Source organism: Toxotes jaculatrix, chromosome 8 (assembly GCF_017976425.1).
Source record: "Toxotes jaculatrix isolate fToxJac2 chromosome 8, fToxJac2.pri, whole genome shotgun sequence".
NCBI classification, from domain to species: Eukaryota; Metazoa; Chordata; class Actinopteri; family Toxotidae; genus Toxotes; species Toxotes jaculatrix.
Genome location: NC_054401.1, coordinates 12,545,261 through 12,567,319, shown reverse-complemented (window position 1 = coordinate 12,567,319; position 22,059 = coordinate 12,545,261). Strand labels below are relative to the sequence as shown.

Sequence of the window (22,059 nt, the reverse complement as noted above, 5' to 3'; positions counted from 1 at the left end):
TGTAAAATGGAGAAAACCTGGGTGCTTTACTGCAGCTTAATACAGAAAAATACAGAGGTCGTACATCAAAGAAAGTAGATTTATAAAAAAGCAAGTGTGAGAACCTTGAAGAGATACAGTAACATGCAGTACAGCATGGCAGTTTGTAATAGCACTCAGCCATCACCCATGTGCTCTACACTTACAGCACTAGGAGTAACACCTGTGTGTGTGAAACACAACCACAGTCAGTGGTGTGAACATGATGCGCTAATAACACTCAAGACGAGGATAACACTACAGAACCTAGAGAACCATTTTCCTCTCCTCCACATACACACACTGAATGTGTGTGTATGTTGCACTGAATTCAATTCTTTGTGGACACAGTCAAGTCATGCCTACCCCTGGTCTTGACAAGGTTGGTGTTTATACTGGAAAAGGTACCAAAGAGGTTACAAAATTGGACACACACTTGCACAGGACGCCATCTCATGTTTCATTGTGTCTGAGATTGTTTAGGATGTAGTTCCAGAGGTGAGGGACAGCAAAGCTAAGTGCTGATAAAGTTAAAAAGGCCAGTGTCAAATGATCTGACAGGCATGGTTCTTCATCTAGATGCCAGTTCACCAAAAGACTTGTAAACCAAAGGTCAAATTTTAAATGTGATTCAACCTGCTGCTTACTGAGTTCCAGGGTGGGGATTTGTAAACTGATGTAACATTATGCACTTGTGTACTTGCACCCCTCGTTGCTCATTGCTGTAATGTAATTGATTTGATTGAATTATTTTCTTCCCTGGGGAACTAGAGATCACATTTGTGCATTCATCTACTGGTGGTTTCTTTGCTCCAGTTTCTTTTGTGTCAGCCTGAGAGATAAAATCTTGCAAGGTTACAAAACTCCGATGAATTACATGACACACTTCACAGTAGCTTTTCATCTGAATACAGTATTGTTGTTGTTTTTTTTGTATGACCTCTCATCACCTCACCTCTCATTACAAGTCGTTCTTATGTATGTTTGCATATTTTATTTGATATCTCTGCTCAGAGAGAGCTTACAACTCCATAAACATACGTGTTAGTGTGGATTTTATGCTCTGCTGCTGGGTAGATACTTATTGTGCATAGCTCTACCTGGGTAGAACTGGGCAAACTACTGCTTTGTCAGGACATTGAAGCTGTTTGGCTCTGCAGGCACAAAAGTCTGAGAAAAGACTGTTCTCTAAAAACTTTTAGAGAGCAGACAGATATTCACTCTTGTTTTCTGCTATACTCTGCATTTTATACTACCAGAATCCTATCAGGTGGAATTTAGAAATGCTGCTCTGCAATTCTGCATCCTCCGTGGCTGCTAAGCTAAGCTAAACTAAGCTAAGCTAAGCTAGCTATGCACAACCACCTTTTTTTTCTCCTCCCAGGGGCACAGGAGAAATCACCGTGGCCAAATTAATTTTCTCCCTTCTGCTGCTGCAACCTGAGGGATCATTGAGGCAGAGAATCAGCCAAAGAGAGGAGAGATGGTGCTGGAGGAGAGAAGGAAAGGGGAGCAGAGGAATTTTAATGTGGCTGTGTCTGTCTCTCGCTGCCTGCCAAAGAAAAGCAATTACTATCACAGCTCCTCTCTCTGCTCTGTGTGTGTGTGTGCGTGCGCGCTTACCTGCGGTGGTGTGTGTTTGACTGCACTTTAGCACACAGGGATTTGATATGTTAAATGTACAAAGGGTAGATTGGCTTGTACCCTGCAGGGTATTTGAGAACTCTGATACAGTAGATCTGTTTCCGTCGTTTAACTTCGTTTGACACTTGAAAGCAACTAAAGCATCGCTTAGATACCATAAAACAGCCACTCTAAAACACAAATGTCAGTGTTCGATGTACTTGGTGCCAGACACTAACATAACCGAGAAAAATGCCCTCATAGATTTACTCTTTTTCTTCTGGAGTGATGTAAGATAGAAATCCAGCAAAACAGTGTGTCCATTTTGCAGCACTCCTTCTCTCTCAGTGTGGAGGTGACCATTTGGAGCAGGGCTGATAAACAGTCGACAGATAAGAGCCGAGAGTCAGAAAGAAAGACAGACAGGCGGAAGGACAGATGGAGGTGTTGAGAAGATACTTTAGCACAGAGCTGTGGGAGGGGTGGAGGTTGAAGAGAGTGAGGAAAAAAGGAAAGAAGATATGAGAAGAAGTGGATAGTGATCTCTGCAGAGCTTTGGAAAAGGCTTTGATTGTGTGCGCGGCCCAGGGCTCACCATCACGCCTTCCCTCAGCCAGAGCTTTCATATTTTTGTCTTCCTTTCCTTTCATTACATTTTTAGGATGCGGAGGTTTGCCTACTGCAAGGTGGTTTTAGCCACCTCTCTGGTGTGGGTGATGCTGGACATGTTCATTCTGCTCTACTTCAGCGAGTGCAACAAGTGTGATGACAAGAAGGAGAGAGGACTGCCCGGGAGAGACGGTGAGTGTATATTGACATAGAGACAAACTCCATCTACATCCTCCAGCATCCTCTCTGATCAACTCCATGTGTGTGTCTCTGTGTGTGTATCTATTGTAGACACCCTCAACAGGCCGCGGGACGGGCCAGGTGAAGGGGGGAAACCTGTGGTGATCCCTAAGGAGAACCAGGAGAAGATGAAGGAGATGTTTAAGATCAACCAGTTCAACCTTATGGCCTCTGAGATGATTGCCCTAAATCGTTCACTGCCTGACGTTCGCCTGGAAGGGTGAGCAGTCTCCCTGCAGCAAATCATTTGTCACGTCACTTACTCTTACCCTGCTCATAAAGCTCTCCTTGAAATGGCTGTCAGTGACATTCATTGTTGAGATGATCCACTGTCAGTCACACAGTGAGCCACGCTTAAGGTTAGTTATGTGCATAATGACATGGAGGGAGGCAGATGTATGGTTACGCAAGTCAGGATAGGGACTATTACCACAACAATTATAATTACATTTTAGAACTACATTAATCTGCAAGTGTTTTATTAAAAGGATGTAAAATGTGTACAATATATAGAAAAAACAGAATTAGAAAACATTAAGATTATAACATAAGAAATGCACGTCTTGAAATATTGTAGTATTTGTAAGAAAAAAAAAAACACGTTTTAAGAAGTGATTAAACTGTCATACTTGGTTAGACAGTCAATTAAACAGGGTGTGCTGCCCTGAAAGATCCCATGTGCACTTAAACTTCCTGAACAACAATCAGCGTATCCCAGTTCCACACCATATACTGATTATACACAGTATGTACAAAATACTGTCTTTGTATACTTAAAATTTTATACTGTGCTAACATAAAGTGATATATGTGGCAATTATTTTTTAATTTGCTGGTTTTCTGTGGTCTTTCACACAGCTGTTTCATTGTCATCCACAATTTATTTACATTTTTTGCAGCTATGAGCAGCTCCCCTACTTCCTTTGTGCAATGCATTTTGCGACAGTAGCTGCTCGTTTTTTTGGAGGTGGCTTTCACACTGGTTAAAAAAAGCCTGTAAAAGTGGGTCTGGTGATCTGGTGCAGTTTGTTTGTGATCTGAAAGTAAATGGCTTAAACACAGGACTTTATGATAGTATATATGTGGTTTTAGTATGATTTCAAAAACAAAGATACTATTAGGTCCATCAGCTGTGAACTATATATATTTATGTAAATCAGTTGTTAAACATGGTGATCTGTTTTTGTCTGGGATTTTCCCCGATCAGTAAGACAGTCAGATTGTATTTGCTTGTATCTTGCTCTCTGTACTCTAGTACATTAAGTCATTTTACGTGTGTGACATAAGGACCCATAGTAAGTACTACTCTTTGTGACATTGGAGAACATAAATCAAGTAAATTAATTATTAGCTCTTATTTATTTTAAAAAGTCACAAACACAAATTGTACCAGAGCTAAAAAGCAGCAAAGTCCAAACTATAGTTATGTAAGCCCCTTAGTGTGCATTTTAACTGCTTTGAGTATCATTTTTTGTTGTTTTTCCAGTGTTGACACACTTCATACTTAGTGCGTATGTACTGTGGAATAGTGACACAGCTAGCTGGTACATTTATATGTGGTGACCTTGTGCAGCGCTAATGGGTGTTACTAAAAGGTCCAGCCAATAAGATGATGACAGATTTTTCAACGGCTCCATTTTTTGTGCCTGTCCTATCAAATCCAACTGCCTTTTGCTCCACAACTAACAGCCCATTGGTTCACCCTGAAGATTAATCTCTCAGTGCCCTGTTTCAACAGGAAATACATGACCTTAAGGAAGCAATGACACCATTTTGTGAAACCTTGAGGATAAAACCACACATTGACCTCTGGTGTACCATGCCTTAAGCTAACTGCCTTGCAGTTTTACTAAGATGTAAGGAAAATGCAAACCAAACAAAAATAAACATTACTCAGTTTTAAGGATAAAGATGAGAAATTAGACAGTTTTTTGCTGCCTCTTGTCTTTTACCTTTGGAATAAAATGTTATATGTGCAGTTCAGAAATCCTTCTTGTCTGTAATGAGGCTCTTAGTGTTAAGTGTTTCTCAGAACTGGTGGCTCCCGGTTGTTCAGTTTGCAGACAAGGAGGCTGACAGAGAGGCAGTCAGAACAGCAGGCAGACATGCATCTGGCCAGCAACTTGGAAGATATGTCAAGGTTTGTTCAAGCAGGTGGAAAGCAGCTCAGCCTTCCATACGCCTTTGCCCCTGTTTTTTGCTTCAGTAGAGGAACATGCATAGATCAGTAAATGAAGGTTTTCAGACAGACAGACAGACAGATAGACTGACAGACGCAAGACTGACAGGCAGGGGCACATGCACACTAGACAGGAAAGAAAGAGGACATTGATCCGTGAAATGGGTTTTAGTCTTTGAGCGAGAGTTGATTACTAGGTGTGTTTTCACTCAGCCTTCTCTCCGTCTATCTGCTTTTCCAATTAGGAGATAAGACAGAGTCAATATCGAGCAAGGTAATGTGTGCCTGTGTGTGCAAGCACGCGTACGTTTGTGCCTATTTTGGTGAAAGCACGTGTGTGTATGTGCTCACATGGATTGGCAGGTTTTGAAGGAAACTCTGTGAATGAGTTCATCATAGCTAAGCAGGTCGCCATTAACTGGAACTTTGAAGCAGAAACTCACTGATGGTTTATTTTTCATTTTTGTCAGCGTTACAGCCGTTGAGTTTTTTTTTTTTTGTAAATGGAGAGAAGACAGGTCATTCTGACATTACAGCCAAGTCTGTGTGTTTCGTTGTTAACGCCTAACGTTTTTTTTTGTGTGTTTTTGTCTGTGTGCTTGTGTGTGCGTGTACATGCGGTTGGGTGGATTTGCAGTATATGAAAACACTTTATATGACCACACCTTTCAGAAAACTTGACGTTTTCTCCTTTTTTTAGATCCTGACTGTGACATTATGAAAACATATATGTATATGTATGTGTGTGTGTGTGTGTAATGTTGCAACAGTGTCACTGTTTAATCAGAACCAGTCTGCCCGCCCATCCTAAGTATCCCCACGATCCACTGGCTGTAGAAACAGCCTGTAGCTCATTATCCTGGTGTGCTGTTGCCAAATGTTGCTCCACCACCCAGACTGTTTGGAAACACAAGACTCATAAAAACTGCTCAGTTTTTTTAAATCCACATACACTGACATGTGTGTGCATATGTGCGTGTTTCAACACATGTTGGTTTGGTGGAAACACAGAAGTCTTGTTTTTCGTCAGCTGCACAGTCCAGAGGGTGGAAAGTCTTGGTTTTGTTTGTGTTTGTGAAACACAGGAGAACGAAATAATGAACTGACGTATATAAAAATTTGAAAGACTCCAAGGGTGTCTCTGTTTTTGCAGTGAATCATCTTGTGTGCTCATCAGCCTCCTTTCTTGTAGACGGTATGAGCATGCACACCACAGCCTGAGAATCACTGTGTGTTATTTAACATGCTTCAGAGGCAGCTGCAGGATGGAGTATATTCTTGACCTCTCCTCCTCTGTCGCTGTTACATTCCTTCTGTCAGAATCAGCAGCAGAGAGAGAGAGAAATGAAGCGTTCCAGTGCTCTGGATGATTACAAGGAGGGAATGAGTTATGAGGACAGAGGAAGAGAGATCATATTCCATTTGACTATTGTGGGGAGAATCCATCAGAGAGATTAAGTCACAGGCTGGTTTTGGTTTTGCCATCAATAGATAAGAGTTACTTCCGGGAAGACACTTTGACTCTGAGGTGGTGAAATGTCAGACAGCATGTATCGTGGCCGAATGCAGTTTCTTGAACTACAGATGTGTGCCTGTGTCTCCCGCCATTCTTATGTGTTCTCCAGTAAAACTGAGGTTTTTGTTTTTGTTTTTAAATTGGAGAGTAACATTTAACATTCATTTGGAATTGGATGTGTCCATATTTTTTGCCATCTGTTGTGCAGATCAGTCCATCTGTAAATTCTGTGTTATTCTCAATGATTACAAAATGTTGTCAAAGCTGTTTCATAGAAAATTAATTGTTCATTTTGGTTGGTGAGATGATTACATCAGACTGGTGCCTTAAGAACAGATGACTATGATGTTACAAACTTTGGTAAAGGCTTGGCAAAATGGCAGTGACCTTTTTTTTGTGACACTTATTGAGTTATTCAGAGATGTCTTTTATACATGAGAGTCTACATCAGTGGCTGCCTGGAAGGTAGAAAATGAACCTTAAAACCCAAAATATGATTTAGGAAGTGGTCAAGTGCATTTTGAACTACACAAACTTTGTACTTAACGGCCTAAATGATGCAGACTAACTGGTATGATCATTTAAAACAAGACTGTTTCTCAGGGAGAACTGTTTAAATAAGTCTGTGACCCAGTCTTGACTTCATTAATATCCATCCTCTCTTGTCTATCCACTCATGCCTGCTCTCCTCTGTGAGACATTTACATCCTTCTCTGTCTCTCAGTAAGAGAGTTTAATGTGTGTGCGCTACACTGCTATGATAATGACTCACACTCTAATTAGCATCACTAATCAACTGTCATCGTGCTGACCCACAATTTCTGTGTGAGGCTCTGTCTAAATTTGAGGATATATGCTCAGTTACTCACTCATTATTCACCCTTAGTTTTCTTTGTTTGAAGTCGATAAAAATATGATTTTTCACAAGGCCATGAAAGATGATTTAATTAACGCAGTGATTCCATGACTGCCTAATGTGGTTTAGTTGATGTTAAAGTCCCAGCAGTTTCCATCTTGTTCATCTCTCTCTCGTGCAGACTCACTTTAGCTGCAGCTCTGTCTGTATCAGTCTCTTACAATCACTGAGAGGGTGGACTGTGATGTCTCTACTCGGGTGTTTTTCTCTTTTCTCCCTCTGTCTCTGTCAGCTCAGTTTTGTCTGTCTTCAAAGCCTACATCTTCACTCATTGCACATGTGGTTGTCTTTGCCTACCCGTTTCTGTGTTGGTTTTTGATGCAACTCACACATTTCCTCTTGTTGTGCCTTGTGTTGCTTTGTTGTTTTGACCCTGTTTTCATTTCATTGCATTGGATTTGTTGAATGGAATTTGTACAGTTGTGTCAAGTATCTTTGTATCATTCCACATTGAAAGCGGGTTTTTAAGTCATTAAAGATTTTATTCTGATTGTTGTGTGTTCTGTCTGTAGGTGCAAGAACAAGTTATACCCTGATAATCTTCCTCGCACCAGCGTGGTGATTGTATTTCACAATGAGGCGTGGAGCACACTGCTGCGAACCGTCCACTCCGTCATCGACCGATCTCCACACACACTGCTAGAGGAGATTGTCCTAGTGGACGATGCCAGCGAGAGAGGTATGTACGCACACACACGCTGCAGATAATTCCTTCAGTACCTCTTGTTTGAGGCTTAGCCTATTTTTTAGAAAGCTGCTGTATGATTTTTGCCGGGTTTCTGAGCATGCAGTTGTGTTTATGTGTGTGTGTTTGTGTCTGCGCCCAACAGCCAGTCAGCATATATGTGCTGTGTGTGCCACTCCACCCTGTGCAATGCTGTTAATCCCTGTTTGGGGGAGATTAGGTCTTTAATTTGCCAGCCGCAGGGATTACACTCTGTTATTACCCTCAGTCCCCCCCAGCCGCCTCCACACAGCACCATTACACCCTATGGGACCTCAGGTTTGATGGTGCAAGTCAGAGTGTGTGTGTGTGTGTGATGGTGAGTGTAAGGAGGGGAGCTCTCTGCAGGTGGAAGGGATGTTGGCAGGCATGCTAAGGCACCTGCACACAAGCAAAAACACACTTACTTTTGATCTACTGGTACAGAACTAATAGGCTGTAGGAGTTGCTTGTAGTCCAGCCTCTGTGTCTTTGTCTGTCTTCCGTGTGGGTTTCTGTGAGTGTATATTTTATCCCTTTAAATTCATATACATGTTTATTTGTGTGTTTCAGATTTCCTAAAGCGGCCATTGGAGCAGTATGTCAGAAGGCTTGAAGTACCTGTCAGAGTGGTGAGGATGGAGCAGCGGTCGGGACTTATCCGTGCTCGTCTCAAAGGAGCGTCCATCTCCATTGGCCAGGTGTGTGTGTGTGTGTGCGTACTTGTGTGTGTGCTTGTGGGCTTGTACATGCACATACAAGACACCCACTACCCAGTGACCTGTTCTCCATATGGTGCATGCACTGTTTGGTTTGTCTAATGTTTTCTCTCCATGTTTCTAGGTTATAACCTTTCTGGATGCTCATTGTGAATGCACAACAGGGTGGCTAGAGCCTCTGCTTGCCCGCATCAAGCAAGACAGGTAAGGCACACACATGCACAAAAGGCACACACACACACACACCATTGGCAAGCATTAAAAAAAAATCAATAAACTATTGTTGAGCCTGCAGGGGGCTTGTCCTTGTGTTTATTTGATGCTTAATTACTCATTCTCTGTTTATTGCTTCCCACAAGCAGGTACTCACATACACACAGAAAACACACAAGGTTTAAGAAGGTGTAATGAGTGATGAGTGATGGCTGATGCAAAGTCACAGCATGCACTACTGTTTAAATGCATTTAGTTGACCTTGCAGATGAATACTTAGTTCTGATTGATGACCACCCAAGGTTATCAACAGCAGGCTAATGTACTCTACAGTTATGTGTGTGTGGGTTGGGGGTGTGTGTTGATGCGTTTGCGTTTCCACTTGCTGCAGGAGAACGGTGGTGTGCCCCATCATCGACGTGATCAGCGATGACACGTTCGAGTATATGGCAGGGTCTGACATGACGTACGGAGGCTTCAACTGGAAGCTCAACTTCCGCTGGTACCCCGTACCCCAGAGAGAGATGGACCGCCGCAAAGGAGACCGCACTCTGCCTGTCAGGTGAGTGATACAGCGGAACGATCCAGCAACTGAACCATTTGTGTTTGACTTGCAGTATTTAATTGTCCCTCAGCAAGTTGTTCAGTCTCTACCTGCTTAAGGGCTGCTGTTGTTCAGCTGGCCCTGACCTCTGACCTCTCTGCTAGGTCGTGCAAAAAAAAGAATGTCCCCACAGGGACCAGGCCTGAATCATGTCAGTATTATAACCAGGCACACACGATCATACTCACTTGCTGCGTCAGTGAGCTATTTAAAACAACATATGCTTCGAGCTTCAGCAGTATGCAGTGTCATTCTGCTTCATTTAATTTTCAGCAGTTAATAGTCATAAAATGTTCTCAAGGCAGAAATACTGAAAGCATACAGTGAACTTTCCTCAGTAGGTGAAGTCAAGATGTTTATGTAAGATTCTGTGCAATTCTGTCCCATGTACCATTTCTCATGGCCTAGGCCTTGAAAGTAAAAGAGAGCTTATTTCTGCCTGTCTATCATCTCTTCTTCCTGCTCTTGTTTCTAAGCACTCTTGACGCCATTATTCAAGGTCACACACATAATATATCTTATGTAACACTCTTTGCCCCTGTTTTTGGTTGTTTTTCACAGTGTTTTTCCTAAGGGTGTCTTGTAAGTGGCCTAAAAAACAAAAAGTGGGTTGTAGTGTCAGGGTAGGGAAATTAAGAAGTACTTTACACTAATGACACAATTTACATAAACCCTATCCTGTCACGAAGCATTTAGATATTTTGGGAAGACTTAAAAGCTATTGCACATAAACAGCAGGGATTTCAGAAGGAAGCTTGTGAACTGGCTTTCAGTCGAGCACCAGTATAGTTCACACAGTAGAGAATGTACCAGTGGGAAATCAGTAGACTACACTGGTATGATTTGAACTTGTTAAATGTGCATTTGGTGTTAAATAGCTGTTAATATGGTTATCAAGGGAAATGTTCTTTATTAGCCAGTGCAGAGCAAGCCACGAGCCTGTTGCTGTCAGGCTTTGAGAGGCTTGAAAGACAGTAACAGTACAGGAGGAAACCTCAGCAGCTGAACTGGTTGTTATGGGCTCATCTACCTTGTAATTTGCAGTACTGTGCAAAAGACTGAGATCACTTGGAAAGATTCTCTTTGCAGCTATTGGACAGAAAAAGAACGCCAAGTGTCCAAGGTCTAAAGAAGACTTATGAAAAATCCTCTGAACATATTAAATGACCTTGTGTCAATTAGATGCCGTAAATCCTCCAGAAAAAAAGCTGAGAGAACTTACCACAAGACTACCTGGGAAAAAAAGCACGATTGTCTACCATAGAAGAATCCTTCAGTTTTACATTCTTAGTACATTGTACCAACCTTTTATTTATAGTTTTTGTTGCTTTCTTTCTTTATTTGCAGTAGCATTTGTGTTTATTTCAATGTTATGGTATTTTTTACATAATAAACCATATTTTTAAATGGTAAACACTCACTGTTTATGGAAATGGCTTTAATTAGAATTTGTTTTTGCAACACTGTACATGTCAGGGATTCACTGTAAATTAGTAGGTTTTGTTTGCTTTACTGTGATGTGTCTGAGTTTCGTAAAAATAGTGATTTAATTGTAAGCTGAAGTAGAGAGCTTTGATATATTACAGTAAAACAAAAGCATGTACACGTATAATAATATTGCCATAATTCACTAGTTTTAGCTCTGCTGTTATCTGTGGTTGTTAAACAACATCTGTGTGTTGTTTAACAAGCGAGTATTTGTTTTTCTCTTCTCTTGCGTTGCTTATTATTTCCCACTCTCCGCTAAATCCTGCAAACAACCATCACCCCGTGTGCACTCAGGATGTGTTTCATCTGTGTTTCTTCGTTTATATGGGCGGTATTGTGTGCTGATAAGTGAGCTTAGAGGTTAAATGAAAGCAAAAACAGGCAGCTAGGAAAATAAGCCTGATGTACAAAGGAGGAAACCATTCTGTGAGGGAGAGAACTGGGAGGAGAGCCTCGAGGCCATTGTGCACTGACACGGCCATTACAACAACAGAGAAGTGAGCAGAAAAACAGAAAATAAACGAATAAAATAGCAAAGAACTGTGGGTGAATGCGGCAAAATACAAAACTGATGGGATCTGTAGATACTGAGCAGGCTTAAGTGAATTAAGTGGCACTAACTCCCCTCACTCTAGAGCTACCCTGTTCTCCTGTCTGTCTCCAGGACTCCCACCATGGCAGGCGGCTTATTCTCCATAGACAGAGATTATTTCCAAGAGATCGGCACTTATGACGCAGGCATGGACATCTGGGGTGGAGAGAACCTGGAAATCTCTTTCAGAGTGAGTGAACACACCCACAACCAATTGACATGACTGTATTCTTCCACTCTCTGGCAGCCATTCAGGAGTGTCTGCTCGGGTCAAAAAACACACATACGTACACATTACACTTGTGAGTTTGACTGCCCTGACTAAATTGTTGACTTGACTAACACTTTGTCAGGCGTCATCCTGACTGGCTCTCAATCAAACTTATTCAGAGTGTAACAACACAGACAGGACCAATCTGCGTCATCCATCTCCCAGCAGAGTTCACTGGTCAGCCTTTGCTCATTCAGCGATCAGGCCTTACAGTGTGTGCATTCTACACAGTATACTGTACGTGTGTGTGTTGGTCTTCACAGATCTGGCAGTGCGGTGGGACACTAGAAATTGTCACATGCTCTCATGTGGGTCACGTGTTCAGAAAGGCAACGCCCTACACGTTTCCCGGAGGAACGGGACAGATCATCAACAAAAACAACCGACGCCTGGCAGAAGTATGGATGGATGAATTTAAAAACTTCTTCTATATCATCTCTCCTGGTGAGTTGGACTGTGCGTGTGCGTGTGTGTGTCTGTGCGCGCATGTGTATGAGCATGTGTATTTGTGTGTGTGTCCTCATGTAAGTATGCATGTATGTGCTCATGTGTGGAGGTTAATCTCTGTGGCAGGTGTGATCTATCCATTAACCCAGTGACAGTGTGATATTGCAGTTGCGACCCGTCAGTGCAGGACAGGGGGCGGCAAGTAATTTCACGCTACGAAGCATCTATTAACTCGCACAAATACACACTCATACACAAGCTGGCAAAGGAGAGACAACCAAAAGTAACACAAAACTCCCTAAATAGAGAATATTTGTTTTTAAATGTGGAAGATGTTACTTACTCCTTCGCAAACTCAGTTTCCACCTGCAGGCGTAGACATGTTGATATCGCCACCTGCAGACAAAGAAAGTAATAGCTGCTGCAATTTTAACACTTAACCACCTGTGTGCAGTGACTTTCACAGTTACAGCATGTAGCGTGACAGTTGGCCTTGAACTATTATTTTGTTTTTACATAATTATTTGGCGTTATATTGCATTGATGTTGTCTGATTTCAGTGTGAGATGGGTATTAGTTTGCCCTGACGTGTCAATAGTGACTGATGTGTCTGTCCTGTCAAGGTCATTGTCAGTCGAGGCAGAAGAGGCTAGTGGCAGTTAACACATAAATCACATAAACAGGCTGGTTTAAGGGTCAGACTGTCACAGTTTTTAACACAAAACTTAAATTTCATCTTTTTGAAACTGCTTTTACCTATGAATTATTTTTTTAACCTCACTGACAATATTAAATGTCATTTTACTAATTATTTTGTTTTTTAATCTCTTTCTGTTAAAATTTTAATATTCATATTTCTTGCATTTGTCTTTTCATGTGTTTTTTTTTACTGTTTTGTGAAGCACATTGTGTTGCATCTCCTTCTTATGAAATGTATTGTGCAAGTTAAGTTTTATTATTTTATTGTTATGCTTCATATGACTGGACTCATAAAAGCCTGCATAGCCTGTAGCCACTTTTGTGTCTGTTTTTCTGGGTCTCAAAAAGACAGGTTACATCCCTGTTACGTCCCTTAATCACGCCTGCAAAGCTCTGATTAGCTTAGTTGTTTTTCCAAATAGGCAAAACCGCCATGAGGACAAGACCAGACATATTTGAAATGCAGGGGAAAAAAATCAGACACAGCAAGTCAGAGGGCTGGAAGCAGGCTATACAACATGCTCTAGTGCCTGTTTTCTACTATTTACTCCGTCATATCTCACTCAGTGGCTAGTAAGAGGCGGATTATCTTGGCTGTTTTGAGATGTTCTGATGTTCCTGAAACTAGGTCTTTATTGGAAATCGTGAGCCATGAATCCATGCCAGCTATAGCCGTTCTCCACTGCAAAGGAGCAATCTCCACCTAGTCTAAAGAAGATTTGATATGCAGCAAATAGATTTTTGTTGGAGTAGCCCTTCAGTGTTTGGCTTTTTCAAGCACTTGACCATCTAACAACTGAGCTCTGCAGTTCAATGATGTTGGGTGTGTGTTTGGAGGCTTCACATTAATGTGTGGCCTTGTTCTACTTGACCAATGACACCTTTAATAATTCTTATACAGAAAAACATATTTAAAGGCCATTCAGCAACAAACCCAGGACTGCGTGAGTGTAGTTTGGTGCCATAGTTACTGACCTTTATGTTAATGTCTGTGTTTGTGTGTGTATGTGTGTGTCCAGGTGTGACCAAAGTGGACTATGGTGACATCATGTCTCGCACTGGTCTGAGACAAAAGCTTCAATGTAAACCCTTCAGCTGGTACTTGGAGAACGTCTACCCTGACTCCCAGATCCCCAGGCATTATTACTCACTGGGAGAGGTGCACTCACACTCACACCCACACTGACACACATACACACACTCTCTCACTCACACATACATGACATTATCTGACTCACCATTTTAAACACTGTCATTCACTGTAAGGCAGACAGATGCATTTACGACACACAGCCTTCAGTTTGAAATCAGATTGAGTTAAACTTACCGTGGTTTCCGTGTGTGTTCGGCTCAGATACGCAACGTGGAGACCAACCAGTGCCTGGACAACATGGCCCGCAAAGAGAATGAGAAGGTCGGAATTTTCAACTGCCACGGCATGGGAGGCAATCAGGTAACACAGGACTAAGGCACAGCAAAAGACAACTTAAAGAAACAAATACTGATATGAGATAAGAAATGAGATATGTTTATGCATGTACACTTAGCTGCTGTCATAGTGCAGTCATTCCTGCAAGTAATCATGAAAGAGAGAAGTGATGGTAAAAATGCAGAAGATTTGTTTCAAAAGCTGGAATCTGTTCATGTGACATGCAGGTATTCTCCTACACGGCCAATAAGGAGATCAGGACAGACGACTTGTGTCTAGACGTGTCCAAGCTAAACGGACCCGTCATGATGCTCAAGTGCCACCACCTCAAAGGCAACCAGCTCTGGGAGTACGACCCTGTGGTAAGTGGAACAAATGATGATATACATGTTGTGATGTATGGGAAAAAATGATAAATGTATGGATTTACTGGAACAGTAAATGTACGCATACTAACAAACAGAGGGTCCTCATGCAGGTCTTGACAGGAACAGAAAATAAAGTTAATTTACACTAGAGGAACCTTGAAAGTTAAACATTCTGAAGGTTCATTATTTATTTTATTTTATTTTATTTTATTTTTTTACTTTTCTTTCTACTTTTGAAATCATTAAAAATTTTAAAAACAATAACACTGCTGAAATGAAAACAATAAAGGGGGAAAAATGCAAAAAAAAAAAAGCCAGAACAATAAAGCAACTTAAAATGGAAATAAGTTTTTATCAGTAAACAAGGTCCACTTTCAGTGAGCACAGCTCAGAAAATGCTTTCCATAACAGTAAGTGAGGAGAAAAATTGGGGGGAAACACAAATGAGGTGCTGATTATACACCAAAACTTTTCTATGCAAGTAAACAAAAATGTCTTTGCACTTCAAATGTAATTTTTAAAAATATATTTTCACTTTGTATAATTTATTTTTGAAGTTTTTTTTTACGATTTCTTAATAAATAAAAATGAACAGAGATGAATTCCCAGATTTTTTTTAACACTGACAGTAATAAGCCTTGTGTATTCCCAGTGCACAAACAGCTTGCAACACATATTTCAGACCAACTGTCATTTCAGTCAGTGGGATATTTATTGCCTTCAGTTTTAGGGTAATATATCCTAGTTGACACGTTACCCAGCCCAACCACAGCATGCCTCACACTGAGAGCCAAAACTAAATTGTGCCTCAAAATTAACGTCTGGGAAAAAAAACATGGAATTTTGTGATAGAAAATTAGGAACCTTGTGTACAAATGTACTATTTGAATAATTATTTATTTACCTGCTCATGTAAATTCAAATGAACTAGTCAAAAACCTGATTTGCAATGTCTCACACACACACACACACACGCACTCTGTGTTTCTCCGTTATGCAGAAGCTGACTCTGGTCCACGTCAACAGTAACCAGTGTCTGGACAAAGCCAGCGAGGAGGACAGCCAGGTGCCCAGCGTCAGAGACTGCACACACACACGCTCTCAACAATGGCTGCTCCGCAACGTCACACTACCAGAGGTCTTCTGACCACACTCTGCACACTTACAAACACACACACTCACACACAGCGGCCCAGAGTAAGCAATGAGGGGAATGGATGTGTTTATTGAAATTGGGCACCAGAAAAGGAAAGACTTCCCATGAGGGGACTCGGGAAGAGAGGAGGACGGATTGGACGGTACTACCTCTGCCAGAGATCAGAGGGAGGAGTGTGTTTGACCCTCCTCAGAGCGGGAAGAGAGAAAAGACTCCCTCTAGGAGACGATGGGTGTTGTTTTACGTTTGTCTTGTTTTTTTGTTTTTTTTAAAGAGATTTTAACTGCGCAGAGTGACTCGCTCTTGGGAATTAATATGAGACTGGCTGGTGGAGTCGAGGTTCTGCACTCACAGCTTCCCTGGACAAAGCAGTCCACCCCTCAACTCATCACTTAAGGTTTACTGACTGCCTCTTATGAGAGAGTGTGTGCACTTCTATGTGCGTATGTATGTGTGTGAGTGAATGGGTGTGTGTGAGATGAACGTATGCTGAGAGATGGGGGCTGAATTCCTTGTTGATTTCTTCTTCTTTTTTATTTAATTTTGTAATGGATTTTGAAAATGAACTCTGGTGAACTCCTATGAAGAAGGGTGCATGAGTACGTGAGCGTGTGTGTATGTGTGAGACTGTCATGTATGCATGTGTCAGAGCCCCTCCTACAGTCTTGCAGCAGTGTATGTCTCCCTCTGGTGTTACTCCTTGGCATTTCATCCAACAGACTGAAGCCTCCAAGGGAATGCACACACAAAAAAAGAAAAAAGAGGACCGAAACATGACGACCCTACGTCGGCAGAGATCTAGTGATAGAGAAAAATTATGTTTGTGATATCTTGAGATTTCTATGTCCAGTTTTTACATGGCTTTGTCTGTTTCTACAGTCCTGTGAGAGTGCCACAGAGCAGTAACCCTAGTCTGTCTGTCCGTCTCTGTTGTCTTTAAAGATGTTTAACATAGAGCTAACACACACACACACAGAGGACTCTACATATATAACTGGTGTTCACTGCCTCATGTAGTGTTAAACCACAGGGAACTCTCCCACAAGGCACTACATAGTCACACACACACAAACACACACATCCTGTATACATATAGGAAAGAGGCTGCACTAGCCTGATTCTTTAATCCATTCTGGCATATCTTCTTCTCAATGACCTCTTAAAAAATACACTCCAAGGGCTTTTTTCCTCCGGTGGAGTGTGTGGATGGATGCATCGGTGTGGGTGTGGGTGTGGGTGCGAGCGCGTGAGCGTGGATGTGTCTTCAGTACTAATCTCACTCATCATCAACTCCCTGTTTACTAGAACACACAGCTTTCCAAATCCTCGCTGTTGGACAACCAAGAGCCCCGTAGCATAGCCTGACAGCAGATCAGCATATTCCTGCTTCCGTTGTTTAAAAAAAAAAAAACAGAAAAAGAGCAAAAGCTACTTTTATTTGCTGAACAGAACTAAGCCTAGGCACTCTCCTGAGGACATATCTATAGTAGGAAACGATGCCTGGAAAGCACTTGTTAGAATATCAAAGAGACATCACCGAGGTGTGTTCAGGAGAATTAATCAGGGACAGATTAATAATTGCAGAGAGCTGAGGGGAGAAAAAAGGGTTGAACTGTGGATTACAAAGAGCACAGCAGCAGCAGTTGACATATCTTCATCCATAAGTACATATCTCACTTTACAAACTCACCTGCAGTATTTCACTGTTCATATCTCAGCGAGCCAAACAGGCCGAACGGTTACATCAGTGTGTCGTTTCTACCATCATGCTTTCTTTATATATACTTTTTTTGTATCACTCCTGCAGCTGCGAGTCAGGGCAGGAGAGGTGATTTCACAAAGGTTTTAACCATGTCAGCTTCCTCCAGTGGAGGAAGGGTTTACACATAGGACACGTCATTGGTTCATCTTTGTTGTGGACACGGTAGTGAGAGGAGGCTGTCGACTTTTTTTTTTTTTCCATGTCTGAGCGAGTGACTGTGGTGATGATGTGAAAGTGGTTTTGATTGAGACACAGAGTGGGGTGTATCGATTGTTCTGATTTGTGGGGGGGCGGGGGGGGCGGGGGGGTGGGGTTTGCAGTTGACTGACATGTCCAGGCTTCCACACTGAGCTGATCCAAATGTAGAAAATAAAGGTGAAAAAGTTTACAGAACAATAGACGGACAATGTTGATTTCTGTCTGCACGCATGCCCATAAAACACACACTCTCTATTCACTGATCACTGATGTAGGAAGATAAGTTAACTACTTTAAAAAAATGTGACTTAATCAACCGATATTTGAGAGTTTAGAAAATTAGTACTGTACATGTGTTAATGTTCTGTTTTTCATAAACACATAAACAAATCAGGATTGTTAAATTTGAGGTCGACATTCTTTTCTTGACCTTGGAAAACAGCGGTTGACTGAAACTCTCCACTTTAAAGGTGCTTTGTGGAGTTTTCTTGTAAACAAACTGTTATGTTTAGATTCAGTCTTTTTCACCACAAGGCGCTATGTTCATCCTTGCGGCCTGAATGCATTTCCTTCATCATAAATCATGTGATAATCTGTTTTTTTTTTTGTTTTTTGTTTTTTTATTGTAAATCATCCATTGTTTACATCTGTGTTTTTTTAGCCTGCAGTCCTCCCATTTGTACTTTGTTGGCACATTTGGCACATCTTTGCCAATCAGTGGCATTATGTGAAACCAACTGCAGGACATTTTTTGCATTTCCAGCATACTTGTGCTTCCTTGTGAACAAAATGACAACCCACTTGTAAAAACACTAATCCATTGTCTTCAAGTGTTACCATGGGGTACCTTTAAGATCCACTTACTTCCTTCTGTTTGATCCAGTTGGAAGCTCCAGAACTAGTCAGTGAGTGAACCTTTAGTGCAGATTCTTTTTTTTCTTAACCACTGCAGTTTCCAAGGTTGAACATGACCTCTTAAGCTAAGTTTTTTAAGCCAACATGGACAAGAAGTCCTGAAAGTGCCCTGAACAATAAAACAAGTTTGAGCTGCTACAACTCCATCACAACAGAGCAAAGTTTATCTGCTGATGAGGAGTGCGATACAGTCAAAAGCTCCAGAACAAACAAGTAAGTGGACCTCGAGTGGAGATTATTTTTCTCACTTATTAAATGTATTGTCTTAAGAATTGTTAGATTAATAGATGTTACTTATTGGCTGACATATACGCTGATACTGATATTGATAAGCTGATGTCAACTTATATATTGAGCCATCTGATTCATCAGTCTGGCTCTAATGGTTTACTAATCTGTGATTCGTGACTCTTACGTCAGACGCCCTGCTGCTTGAAGAATTCAGTTTTTCAAACAAAGAGGAAGAGTGATACTAAGTGGCACCACATGGTCATGAGGTGTGACCTATGGTCACTTCTGCATGAGACAAAAAATGTATGTAAAAAAAATAAAGATTAATCTCTGTTATCTCCCCACAGTGAGAAGCTCATTGCTGCAGAGGAAGAGCTGAGCCTGAGCAGAAACAAGGTAAGTCTTGTGGGAAAATGGGACTGTTCTCTGTCTTTTTAATCATCAGCACGGAGCAGTGCGGAGGTAATAGAGTTCAGGCAGCAGACTGAGTACATGTTTTGTGGAGAGTGGATTATTCAAACTCCTTGACTTGATCTGTTGAATTATTCATTTGTCAGGATTAGGCCCACCGAGAGCCATCAGGAAGACATATTAGACAACAGGGTTTTGCATACAGATCTTTGATATTACACGTTGACACGTCTGCATTTGTTTTTGAAGGTGTCTCCTGTATACTAAATAAGAAGTTGAGATGTTTTTATACTAACACAGCTTCTCACTACAGATACCTCCAGAATCACTCTCTACTCTATCACTCAGCTAAAATAAGACCTAAAAAATTCAGACTCCGCATGTTGCATTGCTTAGACATATTCTGTGGCCAGAAAGGAAGAGAACTCAGATGTCAATGTGTAAATCTGCAGCGTGTGAACCTGTTCCTGTTCCTCAGCTCTCTTCTGGTCCTCAGTGAAGATTAATCTGCTGTGCAGATCAAAGAAAAGTCTACTTCAAGGCGACTCTGCGCTCTGTTCCTCTGTGCGAATCAAATGAATGATTCTGCCGTTGAGGAGACTGTAGAGCTGTGTGAGCTCAGGAAGACTTCACTCTGGTTTCTGTGCTGCTGACTTCAGAAGAACTACATGGAGTCAAGACAGAATATTGAATTGAATATTGAAGCGTGTTCCTAGGAACAGAGAGAATTTATCAACTTAAAGGTTTGTGTCCATCTAATCAGTTTCATGTTTTATTACTCAGACACTGAGCTAATTCTAATTTTATTTAATTTAGACTAATCTTTGCCAAAAAAAAGTAACAACATCAAGAGTTTAAAACAAATTTACCTGTTCAGAGGGAGAAGTTATTATGAGAGACAGCAACCAGCAGCCTCAATGTGCTACAAAGACCTTATCTCATAGTTACGACCTACTGTCGTATTACTTCCAAATAAATAAATATATAAATAAATAAAGACCTAATAGTTATGAGAAAAGGTCAAGGTGGTAATTTGCTTTTATTTCCTCCTTGGTTTGAAATAGTGGGAGACATTAATATCACTGAGTAATGTGGAAGGTATTATTTTTAGTTTTTTAATGTTTTTTGTTCTTTTTTTGTTGTTGTTTTTAACCTATATAGCCATACAAAGAATATGAGCTTAAAACAATCGACAGAGTATTTTGGAAAATGTTACATTAAATGTTTAAAGACAGATGAGAAGTAAAACTTTTTAGGCCGTATTTGTTTACAGTTTGGAAAATTAAGTTCGCCGAATTAGCTGTTAACGGTCCCCTGTTGCTCTGTAACATTAGTTGTGCTGACAACTACCACTGAATTATTTGATACTAAATTCATCTTAAAAACCTGATTATTCTCAGGCAAGTTCTAAAGCGTTCCACTTCCTGTCCCATTAGTCTGCATTATCTCATAACTATGAGATGGTTTTCTCATAGTAACGAGATCCTAATCTTGTTATCATGAGATATGGAAGTCATAACTACGAAATAAGGTCTCCAATTTTTTTTCTTTTGTGACGGTAGTTCATTTATCTAATGTGTTGCTGAAACTGCGGTTAATAATAATGTGATATTTTCTTGTTCATTTCCTCTTTCCCTTAGTGAACTGAATTAAGTCGATCACTTTCTGTTCCAACAATAAAATCCTTTAATTTTTTTTTTTTTTTACAGATTTGTGTGAAGTCACCTGTCATCTCTCAGGTAGGAGGATTATATTTCCTGTGCTTTCAGAGCCCACTGTGTCCTACAAACACTTCATGATGTCAAGTATATTATTCTTCATTTATACAGAATACGTTATAGCCTGAATGTGGCCATCATCAAAATATTACAAATAACAAGCCTCACAAAGCATAGCCTTAAGATGTTTTAACATACTACTCCTTCTACATTTCACACATAAAAATTTGCACTCTCATCTAGGCATCTGCAGCACATAGTTTTTTTCTGTCTGTATCAGTTTCTACAGTACAACATTAAATGCCCTACATTTTCTGGCGTCCCACATTCAGCACTGACACTGTATATAGATCAAATAGACTTATGCCAGTTGAAAATAAAGGACCTTATACCTAGATTTTAGTCTACAGAGAAAACTGTGACACATTTTTTATGACTCTAACATCACACAGTCACACACACACACAAACAACAGTGATTTGAATATTAGCAAAATTAATATCACCCTGTGGTCGGTGGGTTTGTGGATTATTTTATTAGAGACTTGAGAGGAAAGATCCTTAGCTTCACCAGCAGCCACACAGTAGATTCTGTCCATCTGTCCAGAGCCTCACTGACACATTGACAATCTGTAAAGCCTTCGCAGAACAGATGACACCGTCTGACGCAACTCACACAAACACAGGGGGAAGCTTTAACTTTAAGTCCTCCAGGGAAAGTTAAGATTTTGAACACCTGCTGTTTCTCAGTTTGTTTCAGTTTGTTTCCCCCCGTGAGCTGCTCAGTTAACCTCAGTCCACGCCGCAGGCCACTAAGTGGTTTGTAAAGGGGTTGCTAATTCATTTCCATTTGTAAACTATTTATTTTTCTTTCCTTTAGGGCAGTGCTGGTGCAGTGATCACAGACAAAAAGTTAATAAACTGGTTGCAGAACTAGAACAAGAACTACCACAGAGGCATTGCCCATGAGAGGCTCTTGACACAGAACAATATTTTCCTCTGCGATTAGAATCTTATGCACCATTTTAATAAGTC

The 22,059-nt window shown here is 40.9% G+C and overlaps 1 protein-coding gene across 1 annotated transcript in view; it reads left to right on the top strand.

Moving 5' to 3' along the window:
* galnt1 (UDP-N-acetyl-alpha-D-galactosamine:polypeptide N-acetylgalactosaminyltransferase 1) overlaps window positions 1–17,236 on the top strand; it is a 38,400-nt gene extending 21,164 nt beyond the window's left edge. The window contains exons 3-14 of the mRNA XM_041044937.1: window positions 2,303–2,442; window positions 2,542–2,710; window positions 7,614–7,780; window positions 8,378–8,505; window positions 8,648–8,727; window positions 9,128–9,298; window positions 11,493–11,610; window positions 11,955–12,135; window positions 13,857–13,996; window positions 14,192–14,290; window positions 14,494–14,628; window positions 15,635–17,236. Of these exons, the coding sequence (XP_040900871.1) occupies window positions 2,304–2,442; window positions 2,542–2,710; window positions 7,614–7,780; window positions 8,378–8,505; window positions 8,648–8,727; window positions 9,128–9,298; window positions 11,493–11,610; window positions 11,955–12,135; window positions 13,857–13,996; window positions 14,192–14,290; window positions 14,494–14,628; window positions 15,635–15,781 (1,674 nt within the window). The 5' untranslated portion in view covers window position 2,303 and the 3' untranslated portion in view covers window positions 15,782–17,236. The remainder of the gene's footprint in view (window positions 1–2,302; window positions 2,443–2,541; window positions 2,711–7,613; window positions 7,781–8,377; window positions 8,506–8,647; window positions 8,728–9,127; window positions 9,299–11,492; window positions 11,611–11,954; window positions 12,136–13,856; window positions 13,997–14,191; window positions 14,291–14,493; window positions 14,629–15,634) is intronic.
* Window positions 17,237–22,059: the final 4,823 nt, after the last annotated feature.